The sequence below is a fragment of the Oryctolagus cuniculus genome, chromosome 12 (genome assembly GCF_964237555.1).
Source record: "Oryctolagus cuniculus chromosome 12, mOryCun1.1, whole genome shotgun sequence".
NCBI lineage: Eukaryota > Metazoa > Chordata > Mammalia > Lagomorpha > Leporidae > Oryctolagus > Oryctolagus cuniculus.
In genome coordinates, this window is record NC_091443.1 from 86,182,506 (window position 1) to 86,194,651 (window position 12,146).

The 12,146-nt window shown below is 49.4% G+C and overlaps 1 protein-coding gene across 1 annotated transcript; it reads right to left on the bottom strand.

Moving 5' to 3' along the window:
• Positions 1–543: 543 nt before the first annotated feature.
• RPS27L (ribosomal protein S27 like) lies at positions 544–4,306 on the bottom strand. Its single transcript, XM_002718188.5, has 4 exons — positions 3,792–4,306; positions 2,951–3,059; positions 2,334–2,444; positions 544–740 (listed from the first exon to the last, which is right to left on the bottom strand). The coding sequence occupies exons 1-4, from the start codon at positions 3,795–3,797 to the stop codon at positions 712–714; spliced, it is 255 nt and encodes an 84-aa protein (XP_002718234.1). The 5' UTR covers positions 3,798–4,306; the 3' UTR covers positions 544–711.
• Between the last annotated feature and the right edge of the window lie 7,840 nt (positions 4,307–12,146).

Genomic DNA, 12,146 nt, shown 5'->3' on the forward strand with positions numbered 1-12,146 from the left:
AGCACAGATCAACAGCAAACACACATTCCGCCTAGGTAACGACTTCTACCTATAGTCGTGATATGTAGCTGTAAACACCTAAAAGGAAACCTTTAGTCCATAACAATTTGAAAAAGGACTAAAAATTTAATATTTACTGGTCTCCCCTCATAAATTAGACAAACTAATCAGAACACATTTTTAATTTGAGGATTTATTTCAGAGAGTTTGAGGGAGGGAGAGAGATCTTCATCTGCTGGTTTGCTCCCCAAATGGCAGCGTCAGCCAGGGCTGGGCCAGACGAAAGCTAGGAGTCAGCAACTTCTGCGTCTCCCATGTGGAGCGTGCTGGGGCCCAAGCAGCACTTGGGCCATCTCCTGCTGCTTTCCCAGGCACTTTAGCAGGGAGTTGGACAGGAAGTGGAGCAGCTGGGACTTGAGCTGGCACCCATATGGAATGCACTGCACCACAGCACTGGCCCCAGAACACACTTTTAAATTTTTAATGCAGATTCACACAGCATATACATGGCACACTCACACACATTTAAAAAAAAAGAGAGGATTTGCCCATAATCAAAACTTTATTGAAAAACTGACATCAAAATAGGGGATAACTTGTATACCTTATAAAATCAAACAAAATTACATTATCTTAGTAGATTCACTAGAATCACTGAACTTATGATAAGGCTTTCTGTGAGAACACAAATCCAGGAGGTTGTGTGGGTCACTAGTGTTGCTTTCTTCTAAAGGAACAGCCTGCAAAGGAATCATAAGAGTAAATTAAACAGACGTGTATTCTACCCTTGGTGTTATTTAGTGACAAAAACTGTAAGTAAAACACTTAAAATTTAAGAATAGTCAATTAATATTTATATGCAGATTTATCCTTTTATAGCAGAAATCTGCTATATTGTATCAGAGTTTACGTTTTATTGATTTAAAAGGCAGAGATCTGAGACTTTCCTTTCACTGGTTCACTCCCAAAATGCCAGCAGGGGCTGGGCCAAACAAAGCCAGGACCTCTATCTGGGTCTCCCAAGTAACTGGGCCACCATCTGCTGCCTCCCAGGCGCTTTAGCAAGAAGCTGCATCAGAAACAGGCTGGACTCAATCCCAGGGACTCCAGTATGACAGTGGTGGCTTCACCTGCCCCAACGCCCACCTTCTGAGTTGATTCTGATAGGACTACAACTGTAACTCTTTTCAATACAACAGTTCAACCTGTTTTATGCAAGCTGTTAATTTTTTCAAACTATTCTGAATAATTTTCCCAAAAGAGTAATTTGGATTAGAGTTCTTTTTATATCTGTTAGGAAAACTCTGATACAAATGTACTCTTTGTACCATCTGTCAGCATACAGGCACAAAATTCGAAGATCATGGCATGATGACATGTTTCAAAAATCTTCCAAGTACACTTTAAGAGAAGTATTACCAACTTAGTATTCAGATATAGATCTTGGATTTGCTGCTACTCCACTTTTAACTCCTCCGGTGAGAACGTGAAAATCACAGCTCCCCAGAATATCACAAGCAAATTTACTGAATTGTGAATCTGCAAGTATTGCTATGGAACGATATATACACTTTCCCCCTTATTATTCCAAGTTAAAGAGGACTGAAAATGAGATTTTGTGGTAACCATTCAGTAGTTGCTAATAAAAACAGAACCTCTGGCATTTAAATTTACACATTAGTTATCTGTTGCTTAGCTAATTATGATTAAAAAAAAAATCTTAAGTCAGTCTTATGTACCAAATACATATGAAACAAAATATTTACAAAATTTAAAATCCTATGGTTTTAAAAATCCCTGTGTCCTAAATATAGTTACTCTTTTTCTTCCATTTAGGTAAATTTACTCCAAGTTAAGCAAGCTAAGTACAAAAGAATTGGTGTTCCAAACTTAGAATAATAAAGGAATTCTCTGCTAGGACAAGAGTACATATACACTTATCCAATTCATCAGGACACTGTTTCCTAAAAGAGCACACAATATTAATTTGGGGCAAGCGTTGTAGCACAATGGGTTAAGCTGCTGCTTGTAACACCGGCATCCCATTTCACGGTGCTAGTTTGAGTCCAGGCTACTCTACTTCTGATCCTGGTTCCTGCTAAGGCACCAAGTGCCTGGACCCCTGGCACCCAGGATGGAGTTCCTGGCTCCTAGCTTCCACCTGGGCCAGACCTGGCTGTTGCAGCCATTTGGGGAATGACCCAGTGGATGGAAGATACCTCTATCCCCACCTTCCTGTCACTCTGCCTTTCAAATAAATAAAACTTAAAAACTCTCTTGGTCATTATCAATTTAAGACCTTCTTAAACCCTTTAATAAAGACCCAGATATACCTTCTGTGAGTCGGGCCTTCCCTCCTGTAGGCTGGCACAAAACTGTAGAACAGCCTACACAAAGAACCACTGTTTGGGCATGGCTGAAAACCGTGGTGATCTTGTAGCAACCTAAAAAGTGGGGCAGTGGAGACGGAAAGCTGAGGAAACACAGCACCTGTTCAACAAACTGCTGATAACACGCAGTTATTGTGTAACAGTCAATCTCCCCGTGCTTCCTGGAAACACTAAGAATTTAGGTGCTGCTGACAGCAGGTCACATATGTAACAAACTTTCCCAGTAGGCACTTAAATTGTTTTAAAAGTGAAAACAATATTCTGCTGAACTATTTCCAAAACATGATCATCTCAACATATAAGCAAGGTGGCTTTTCCCCTGTTGACTAGTCACATACGGCTACCACCCTGGGCAGCGCGACCTGAGGCGGACATCCCAGCAGGAGACATCAAACAGCCTGCGAACAGCTTCAGGACTTGGTCTCTGCACTCGTTTATTCTGAAAACGCCGTCACCTCACTGGTATCCAAGTTTCGATATATCTAAATCCACATACCAAGAGAGCAAATCCTACAGAAATTTTCCTTATGGAGAGAACAATCAAGGTGTGACATTTTTACCTGGGCATTTTACGTCCATAAAATAAGAATTCGGACTTTGAACTAGCCGTTTCTTCTTATGTTTCTTCTTTTCCTCCTCCAAAGAGGGATGGAGTAAATCTCTAGCCAACTGAATTAAAAAACAAAACAAAACAAAACAAAACAAAACAAAACAAAACACAGGATCGTTACTAGAGTTAGACCAGGGCGCCGGCGGACGGGACCCTACGTGGACCACAAACCACGGCCACACAGCGGAGGCCACGCTTCGGCCGGGAGGGCGGCTGCTCCGGGCCCGTTCGCTACGCTGACGGACACCGGCGGGCAGAATAATCCCCAACAGAAACCGAACCCCCGCCCCGGCCTCGCCCGCGCGCACGCCGGGGCACGGCTGCCCGCGGGGTTCCAAGTCCGATCCGACAGCGGTGACCGAGGCGTGGCCGCCCTTGAAGGAATCAGTAAGTAAAGCAACTGCGAAGGCAGGTTTTTTTTTTTTTTTTTTTTTTTTCCTTTACAAGCAGGAAATCGCGTCAGACGGCGCGAGCCTAAAGACCCCGACGACCACAGCCTCGCGGGCGCCCCCTTCGAACACCAAGGGGTTCAACGGCGAAGGGCGCCGTTCCCTCTCCGGGCCACCAGACCCCAGCCGGCGGCCCGCGGCGGCGCGGCCCGCTCCCCGCCCAGCCAGGGCCCGCCATGCCTGGGCAAGTCCCGACAAGCCCGCCACGCCGCGCGCGGGGCGACCCGAGCGGCTGCGCCGCGCTCGGCGGGCAGCGCAGCGGGGCCCCGGAGGCCCTCCCGTCCTACCCTGGACAGACCGACAAGCCCCAAACACCCTCCGAGCGCGAGGTAAACAACTCACGGGCATGTCGGCGGTCCGCGAGCCCGGCGCCTCTCGCTTGTTCTGGCTACTCCCCTAGTGACAGCACGCGAGCGGGCGCTCGGCATCAACTTCCGGGACAGAGGAGGCGGGAAGAGGCGGGGCGGAGCGGCGGGCCGGGCCGTCCGCTCTAGGCGCTCCTCTCGGTGGTCGTGGGGGACGCTCCCGCCGCGATGTGCGGGTCGGCGGCCCACGGGCTGCGCGCGGTGCCAGAGGCGGGCACGGACGGCTGTGTGCGGGGGGCTTGCGCCTCTGAAGGGGCTCCGCCGGGGTTCCGCCAGGCTTCCCGCGTGGCGAACGTCACCGCCTGACGGGAGGTGGTTCCGCTGTGACCAGTTTGAGGGGTCGATGTGCGCGCGGATAACCAAAGACTAAGAAACTGGGGAGGCCCTGGACCAGGCCGGCCGTTCTTAATCCCTTTGTCTTTGCAAGAAGAATACGTGCAATGCTAAACGTTTTGGGAAATGCAGAAAAATAAAACACTAAAAATCCTAACCAGAAACGTTGTTTACTTTTGAGCTGTATGCTTACTTTTTAATTCACTTGGTGTACAGGTTGATTTGGGGTTTTTAAAAAAATGTCTTTATTTGAAAGGTAGAGTTACACAGAGAGAAGGGGAACAGAGATCGTCCATCTGCTGGTTCATTCCCCAAATGGCCACAAGGGACAGACCTGGGCCAGGCCGAAGCCAGGGGCCTGGAACTCTGTCGGGGTCTCCCACAGGAGTGGCAGGGACCCAAGGGCTTGGGCCATCTGCTGCTGCTTTCCCAGGCCACTCACAGGGAGCTGGATCTGAAGCCAACCGGCCAGGGCTAGAACGGGGCTCATGGGCCCCGCAGGTGCACTGCCCCGCAACACCAGCTCCTGGGATGTGGGTTTTCCGTGGTTGGAATCCTCTTGAGAAGAATCTTGTCTAAATGTGATCCCCCCACTACTTTATAATGAACGTGGCTCCCTGTTACCTCTGATTCTCCTACATTATCATGAATATAGAAACTCATTGCAACCATACCCTGAAGTACAATTAAGTTTGGGTTTTTAAATAATGCTTAAAACTAAGAACTAACAAATATTAAATATTTTCATGCAGACACATTTATAGAACAATACAGTTGTATAGCATCCTGGCCTCCAGAGACATTGATGTAGTTGCTTGACAGGTGGAATTAAGGTTGCTAATTAGCTGAGTTTAATCTAGGGAGATTATCCTGGATTATCTGGGTAGGCCCACTGTAAACCCAAGTGGGAGAAGAGAGAGTGAGATTCGGTGATGGAGGAAGTGGCTGATAGGCACTGTGTTCCTGGTTCTGACGATGGAAGAAGAGAGCTGGAGCCAAGGATTGTGGGGAGAGACCAGAAATTATCAACATGCCCCCCGCCTCCCAGAGGCCCCAGGAGGAACACAGCCCTGTTCCCACAGCCTTGTAGCCCAGGGAGGTCTGGCTCAGACTTGCAAAAGCCGGTTAAGTGACCGCCTGAGACGCCAGCATCCCTCATGGGTGCTGGCTCCAGTCCCAGGTACTCCAGTTCCCCATCCAGCTCCCTGCTACTGCACCTGGGAAAGCAGCGGGAGATGGCCCACGTCCGTGAGCCCCTGTGCCCACGTGGGAGACCCACCCAGATGAAACTCAGATGAAACTTCAGGCTGACCCAGCCCCAGTCATTGCGGTTATTTGGGGGCGGTGAACCAGTGGATGGAAGATCTCTCTTTCTCTAATTCTGCCTTCCAAATAAATCAATAAAATCTTAAAAAAAAAAAAAAAAATCCGAGGGAAGAATTGCTGCATCCAAAGTTAGGGACATTTTAAGGTTTATAATGTAGATTGCTAAAATTTTCCTCCAGAAAAGTCAAACCAGTTTAGATGAAAATACATGAGAATGTCCCTTTCTATGCGCTCTTGACATTATTAGATATTTTTCTATTTCTCAGTCAATTCAGAAATACTAGGTACTATTTTTGTCATAGTTCACTGTTTTGGTTACTATTTTTCAGATACTTATTAGCCACTGGTACCTTTCTATTGGAATGGTCATCTATTTCTTTTCTTTTTTTAATCCTTCCATATTAAGAATATGAACACTTTATCATTTGTTACAAAATTTTTTCAACTTCTTCCCATTTTAATTTTTGGAGATTTTAAAAACATTTTTAAAAGAATTTATTTATTTTAGAGGTAGAGTTACAGACAGAGGGAGAGACAGAGAGGTCTTCCATCCTCTGGTTCACTCCCCAAATGGCCACAACAGCCAGAGCTGTGCTGATCTGAAGCCGGAGCCAGGAGTTTCTTCCAGGTCTCCCATAAGGGTGCAGGGACCCAAGGACTTGGGCCATCTTCTGCTGCTTTCCCAGGCCATAGCAGAGAGCTGGATCGGAAGAGGAGCAGCTGGAACATGAAACTGGCGCCCATATGGGATTCCAGGGCTGCAGGCAGAGATTTAGCCTACTATGCCACAGTACCAGCCCCAATTTTTGGAGATTTTTATACAGAAGTTTTTATTTATTTACTACTTAGTAGTGGTTGTTTTAAGCACTACACCAAGCCCCCACTCCCGGAAGTTTTTAATACTATGTATTCATGTGTGCACACACAGAAACTTGCAATTCAAATATGTTGACTTTTCCTTTTTGCTTAGACAGGCTTTGGTCATCTTAAGATCAACTAGATAGTCATCCATGCTTTCTTCTGATTGTTTTGTTGTGATAAGTATTCTTTAACTTTTTAATTAACCTGGAATTTATTTTAGCACATCCCAGAACAATTTCTTTTTAAAAAAATATTTATTTAAGGGGCCGGCGCTGTGGCGCAGTGGGTTAAAGCCCTGGCTTGAAGCGCCGGCATCCCATATGGGCACCGGTTCTAGTCCCGGCTGCTCCTCTTCGATACAGCTCTCTGCTATGGCCTGGGAAAGCAGTGGAGGATGGCCCACGTCCTTGAGCCCCTGCACCCATGTGGGAGACCCGGAAGAAGCTCCTGGCTCCTGGCTTTGGATCGGTGCAGCTCCAGCCATTGCGGCCAACTGGGGAGTGAACCAGCAGGTGGAAGACCTCTCTCTCTCTCTCTCTTCCCTCTCTCTGTGTAACTCTACCTTTCAAATAAATAAATCTTTTTTAAAAAATATTTATTTGAAAGGCAGAGTTACCAAGAGAGAAGAAGAGAAATCTTTCATCTGCTGGTTCTTTCCCCAAATGGCCACAACAGCCAGGGCTAGGCTGGGCTGAAGCCAGAAACCAGGAGCCCAGCTGCCTTCCCAGGTGTGTTAGCAAGAAGCTGGATCAAAAGTGGAGCAGCTGGGACTTGAACCTGCAACCATATGGTTTGCCAGTGTTGCAGGTGGTAGCTTAACCCATTGTACCACGCTGCCAGCCCTTTGAGCAATCTCTAACAATAGCCCTAGTTATTGCTTTTACGAGATATAACCTATGCCCAGCACAGTATCAAAACCTTTCCACCTCTAAGACACTCAGAGGAACCATGACAAATAAAATTCTCAGTATCAAGAAGATTGCGGGGGCAGAGGGGCAGGGGCCTGTAGAAGATGGTCCAAGTGCTTGGACCCCTGCACCCTCGTAGGAGATCCAGAAGAAGCTTCTGGTTCCTAGCCCAGGCCTGGCCCAGCCCCAGCCATTGTGGCCATGTGGGGAGTGAGCCAACGGATGGAAGACCTCTCTCTTGATATCTCTCCCTTTCTCTTTTTGTAACTTTCAAATAAATAAATAAATCTTAATGGGGGGCGGGGGGGACTGGCGCTATGGCACAGTGGGTAAATACCCTGGCCTGAAGTGCATCCATCTCATATAGGCGCTGGTTCGAGACCCAGCTGCTCCACTTCTGATCCAGCTCTCTGCTATGGCCTGGGAAGGCAGTAGAAGATGGCCCAAGTCCTTAGGCCCCTGCCCCCTCATGGAGACCTGGAGGAAGCTCCTGGCTCCTGGCTTCGGATCAGCGCAGCTCCAGCCATTGCGGCCAACTGGGGAGTGAACTATTGGATGGAAGACCTCTCTCTCTCTGCCTCTCCTCTCTCTGTGTAATTCTGACTTTCCAAAAAAAAAAAAAAAAAAAAAGAGGAGAGGGAGAGGGAGGGGGAGGGGGAAGGAGATCAGGACTCCATTGCTGACTGCCTGCTCCTCCAAAGCTCAGCCTCTCCTTAGCATCCTCTGCACTGACAGCAGATGGAGGGTCACATGGGGGTGGGGGGCACGGCCCCGGGGTCCCTCTGGACAGCCCTGCAGGAGGAGCTCCCTGCTGGCCTCCCTCGGCAGGTGTGTGTGTGTGTGTGTGTGTGTGTGTGTGTAGGAATCCTGCTGACTGCCCGCGGGCCCCTCCAGCTCTGTCTGGCCGGGCCTGCGAAGGTGCCTCAGGCATCTCCCGGGTGGTGCCTGGCTCCCCTCACCTCAGCAGTGCAGCCCCCTCTGCTCCCTCTTTTCCTGCCGTTGAGCTGGTGCTAAGGGGCGCGCCGCCAGGAGGTCAGGCCCCGCCTGTCCCTTGGGCTCCCCTTCCGGCCCAGGCCCTCCTCTCCCCCAGGAGACTGCTAGGGGACTGGCTTTGATTTTCAGAAATTCAGAGAGTGTTGGGCATTGCAGAGTTCCAGTGCCCTGCTTTGGCCTGGCCCAGCCCAGCCCTGGCTGTTATGGGCATTTGAGGAGTGAACCAGTGGGTGTGAGAGTCTCATCTCAGTCTCTCTGCCTCTGTCTGTCTCTTCCCTCTTACCCCCATCACTCTACCTTTCAAATAAACAAATCTTTAAAAATAAATTCAGAGGGACAGGCGCTGCTAAGTCCTGCTTGGGACACCCACATCCCATATCAAAGCCCCTGCTTCGAGTCCTGGCTACTCTGCTTCTGATCCAGCTTCCTACTAAGGAGTGTTCTGGGAAAGGGCAGGTGATGGATTGGATCCTTGCCGCCCATGTCAGAGACCAAGAGTGAATTCTGGCCTCTTGCCTTCCACATGGCTCGGCCCCAGCTATTGCACACATTTAGGGAGTGAACCAGCAGATGAAAGATATCTCTAAGTCTCTCTCATTTTCTCTCTCTTTGTCTCTCTCTAGTTCCCTCTCTCCCTCCCTCCCTCCCTCTCACAGCTTTTCAAATTAGGTGAAAATTAATAAATTTTTAAAAAGAAAATTCAGAGTGTGAGGTGGGGAACCTAAATATAACTTTTCACATCCCTATCTTTTAAAGTACTTTGTAAGATGCTCAGAAAAGTCTCTCTCTCTCTCTCCCCCCCCCCTCTAAGATTTGTTTATTTATTTGAAAGGCAGAGTGACAGAGAGAAAGGGAGAGACAGAGATCTTCCATCTGCTGGTTCACTCCCCCAGTAGCCACAACAACCAGAGCTTGGCCAGGTGGAAGCCAGGAGCACAGATCTCCATCCAGGTCTCCCATGTGGGTGGCAGGGGTCCCAGTACTTGGGCCACCATGTGATGCCTCCAAGGGTGCGTGTTAGCAGGAAACTGGATCGAAAGTGGATATCTGGGACTTGAACCTGGCACTGTAAATATGTATATGCACATGTACATGCACACACACGTATGCACACACGCACACACGCACACTCACATATTTCTTGCCCAGGAGGCTGATTCTGATGGGTGCTTCACTGAGCTCCTTGCCCTCCAGCCTCTAGTTGCATTGGGCCACTAGGAGGCAGCAGTCCAAAACCAGAGAGTGTGGTAATACTGCCCAGGATCTAGCTGTTTCTCAAAAGCCAATGGGTTGCCTTAGGCTTCCCCTCCTCCACCTCTCAGGGCTTCCTGTTTGTCCTTCCTCCCCTCTTGGCCCTAGTGGCTGAGGGGCGGTGCCTCCGATTCCTTCGCTGGGTTTCCTTTCAGGCTGTCTAGATCTTGCAGATAGCCCCTTCTTGAAATGTTGCTTAGGGCCAGCGCTGTGGTATAGCGGGTAAATCCACCACTTGCAGTGCCGGCATCCCAAATGGGCATTGGTTCATGTCCCGGCGGCTCCACTTCTGATCCAGCTCTCTGCTGTGGCCTGGGAAAGCAGCAGAAGATGGCCCAAGTCCTTGGACCCCTACACCCATGTGGGAGACCCAATGGAAGCTCCTGGCTCCTGGCTTTCTGATTGGCTCAGCTCCAGCTGGATGGAGGACCTCTCTCTCTCTGCCTCTCCTTGTCTCTGTGTGTGGCTTTGACTTTCCAGTAAATAAATAAATCTCATAAATAAATAAATGTTTCTCAGTCACCCCTTTTGAATGGGCCATCTGTGATCAGCCAGGACTTCCCCACCAGCATGTACTCCTCTTTTGTTTTATTTATTTACTCACATTTTATTTCAAAGACAGAGAGAGAGAGAGAGATCTTCCATTCACTGGTGTACTCCCCAAATGCCCACAACAGCCGTGGCTGGGTTAGGCTGATCCCAGGAGCCGGAAACTCACCCAGTTCTCCCACGTGGGTGACGGGGATGCAAATCCTTGAGCCATCACCTGTGGCTTCCCAGGGTGCACCGTAGCAGAATTGCTGGAATCAGAAGCAGAGCTGGTTCGCACATGGCACTCTGGTACCGGGTGCGGGTGTTCCACGCGGGCTCGTAACTCACCACTGCGCCAAGCACCCACCCCTCTCTTCCCCCTTGCAGCCCAGAAGGCTTTGCAGATGGGATCGCTCTGCTCCTCAGTCATCAGTCCAGCCAGGTGATTGCGGTTTGATGGGTGTGGCTTCTGCTGTACTGCTTGCAGCGAGTAGGGAATATTAAGGCAGAGAGCCCACAGGCCTAGACGTGCAGATGGCTGGCCACCTTGTGAACCTGCAGCATGGCCATCAACCCTGGGCTTTCTGGAAATCCAGACACTCAGACCCCACCCCACGTGCTGAAGCAGCATATGCGTTTTCACAAGACCCCTGGTGACTCGTGAGCACGTCTGTGCTGCGAGCGCTGGCCCAGGTCCGCCAGGCCCACCTTTCGTGAGTCTTCCTACACCCCCAGTGGAGCTTTTACAGTGCTGGCACCCAGACTCCTGCTATACCAAGGAAAGAAAGCAAGGCTTACTTGTTTACATTGGAGAGAAAAGCACCCCACGTTCCCTGCTTCTTTAAAAATATTTTGTTCATTGCATCTAATCTCACTCTCTGTAACAGATCTAGGAACCCTTTAAATTGGTGATGCTCAAACTTGGGTGCACATTAGGAGCCTCCAGATCACCTAAATCAAGAATACTTGGAGGGTGCTTAACTTGGGTCTACGCCACCCAAGGAGCTCCTGGTTCCTAGCTTCAGTCTAGCCCAGCCCTGACTGTTGCAGGCATCTTGGGGACTGAACCAATGGATGGATGATTTCTGGTTGTGCCTGTTTATTTCTCTGTGTTTCTGTGCCTTTCAAATGAGAGAGAGGGAGAGGAGAGGAGAGGAGAGGAGAGGAGAGGAGAGGAGAGGAGAGGAGAGGAGAGGAGAGGAGAGGAGGGGAGGGGAGGGGAGGGGAAGGGATGGGGAGGGGAGGGGAGGGGAGGGGAGGGATGGGAAGGGGAGGGGAGGGAAGGGATGGGAAGGGGAGGGGAGGGAAGGGGAGAGGAGAGGAGGGAAGGGATGGGGAGGGGAGGGATGGGGAGGGGAGGGGAGAGGAGAGGAGAGGAGAGGAGAGGAGAGGAGAGGAGAGCAGAGCAGAGCTTGGGTCTCCCAGGTGATTCCATTAAGCAGAGCTGAGAACCACTGCTGTAAGTTCTCTGAAGGGCTTAGGACTGTAAAGCATGGGTGGGCGCTGTGGCATAGTGGGTTAAGCTGCCCCTTGGAACGCCAGGGTTTGAGTCCCACCTCACTTCTGATTCAGCCTCCTACTAGTGTAGAACTGGGAGGCAGCAGATGATGGCTTAACTCCTTGGGTCCCCCGCCCAAATGGGAATCCCAGATGGAGTTTTGGACTCGTGAATATAGCCTGGCCTGAACCTGGTTATTATAGGAATTTGGGGAGTGAACCAGTAGATGAAAATCTCTCTCTCTCTCTTTCAAATAAATTTTTAAAAATTTAATTTCAAATTTGTAAAGCAAAGTCTGTTTGAAAAGAGTAAAAAGGGAAAATACAGGGAAGAAGAAACATTAATTTTTTTAATTTTCTTTTTTCTCAAGGTTTGTTTTATTTATCTGAGAGACAGAGTTACACACAGAGAAAGAAGAGAGATAGAGAGGTCTTCCATCCGCTGGTTCACCTCACCCCCCCAAATGGCTGCAACGGCCAGAAGTGGGCCAGGCTGAAGCCAGGAGCCAGGAGCTTCTTCTGGTCTCCCACGTGGGTGCAAAGGCCCAAGCACTTGGGCCATCTTCTACTGCTTTCATAGGTGCATTAACAGGGGGCTGGATCGAAACTGGAGCAGCTGGGACTCGAACCTG

Coding starts and splice junctions, on each gene's coding strand:
- RPS27L (XM_002718188.5), bottom strand. Junction 2,445..2,950: donor TATGGACGTAAAATGCCCAG/GTAAAAATGTCA, acceptor CCCACTTTTTAG/GTTGCTACAAGATCACCACG. Junction 741..2,333: donor GAAGGCCCGACTCACAGAAG/GTATATCTGGGT, acceptor ATTCCTTTGCAG/GCTGTTCCTTTAGAAGAAAG.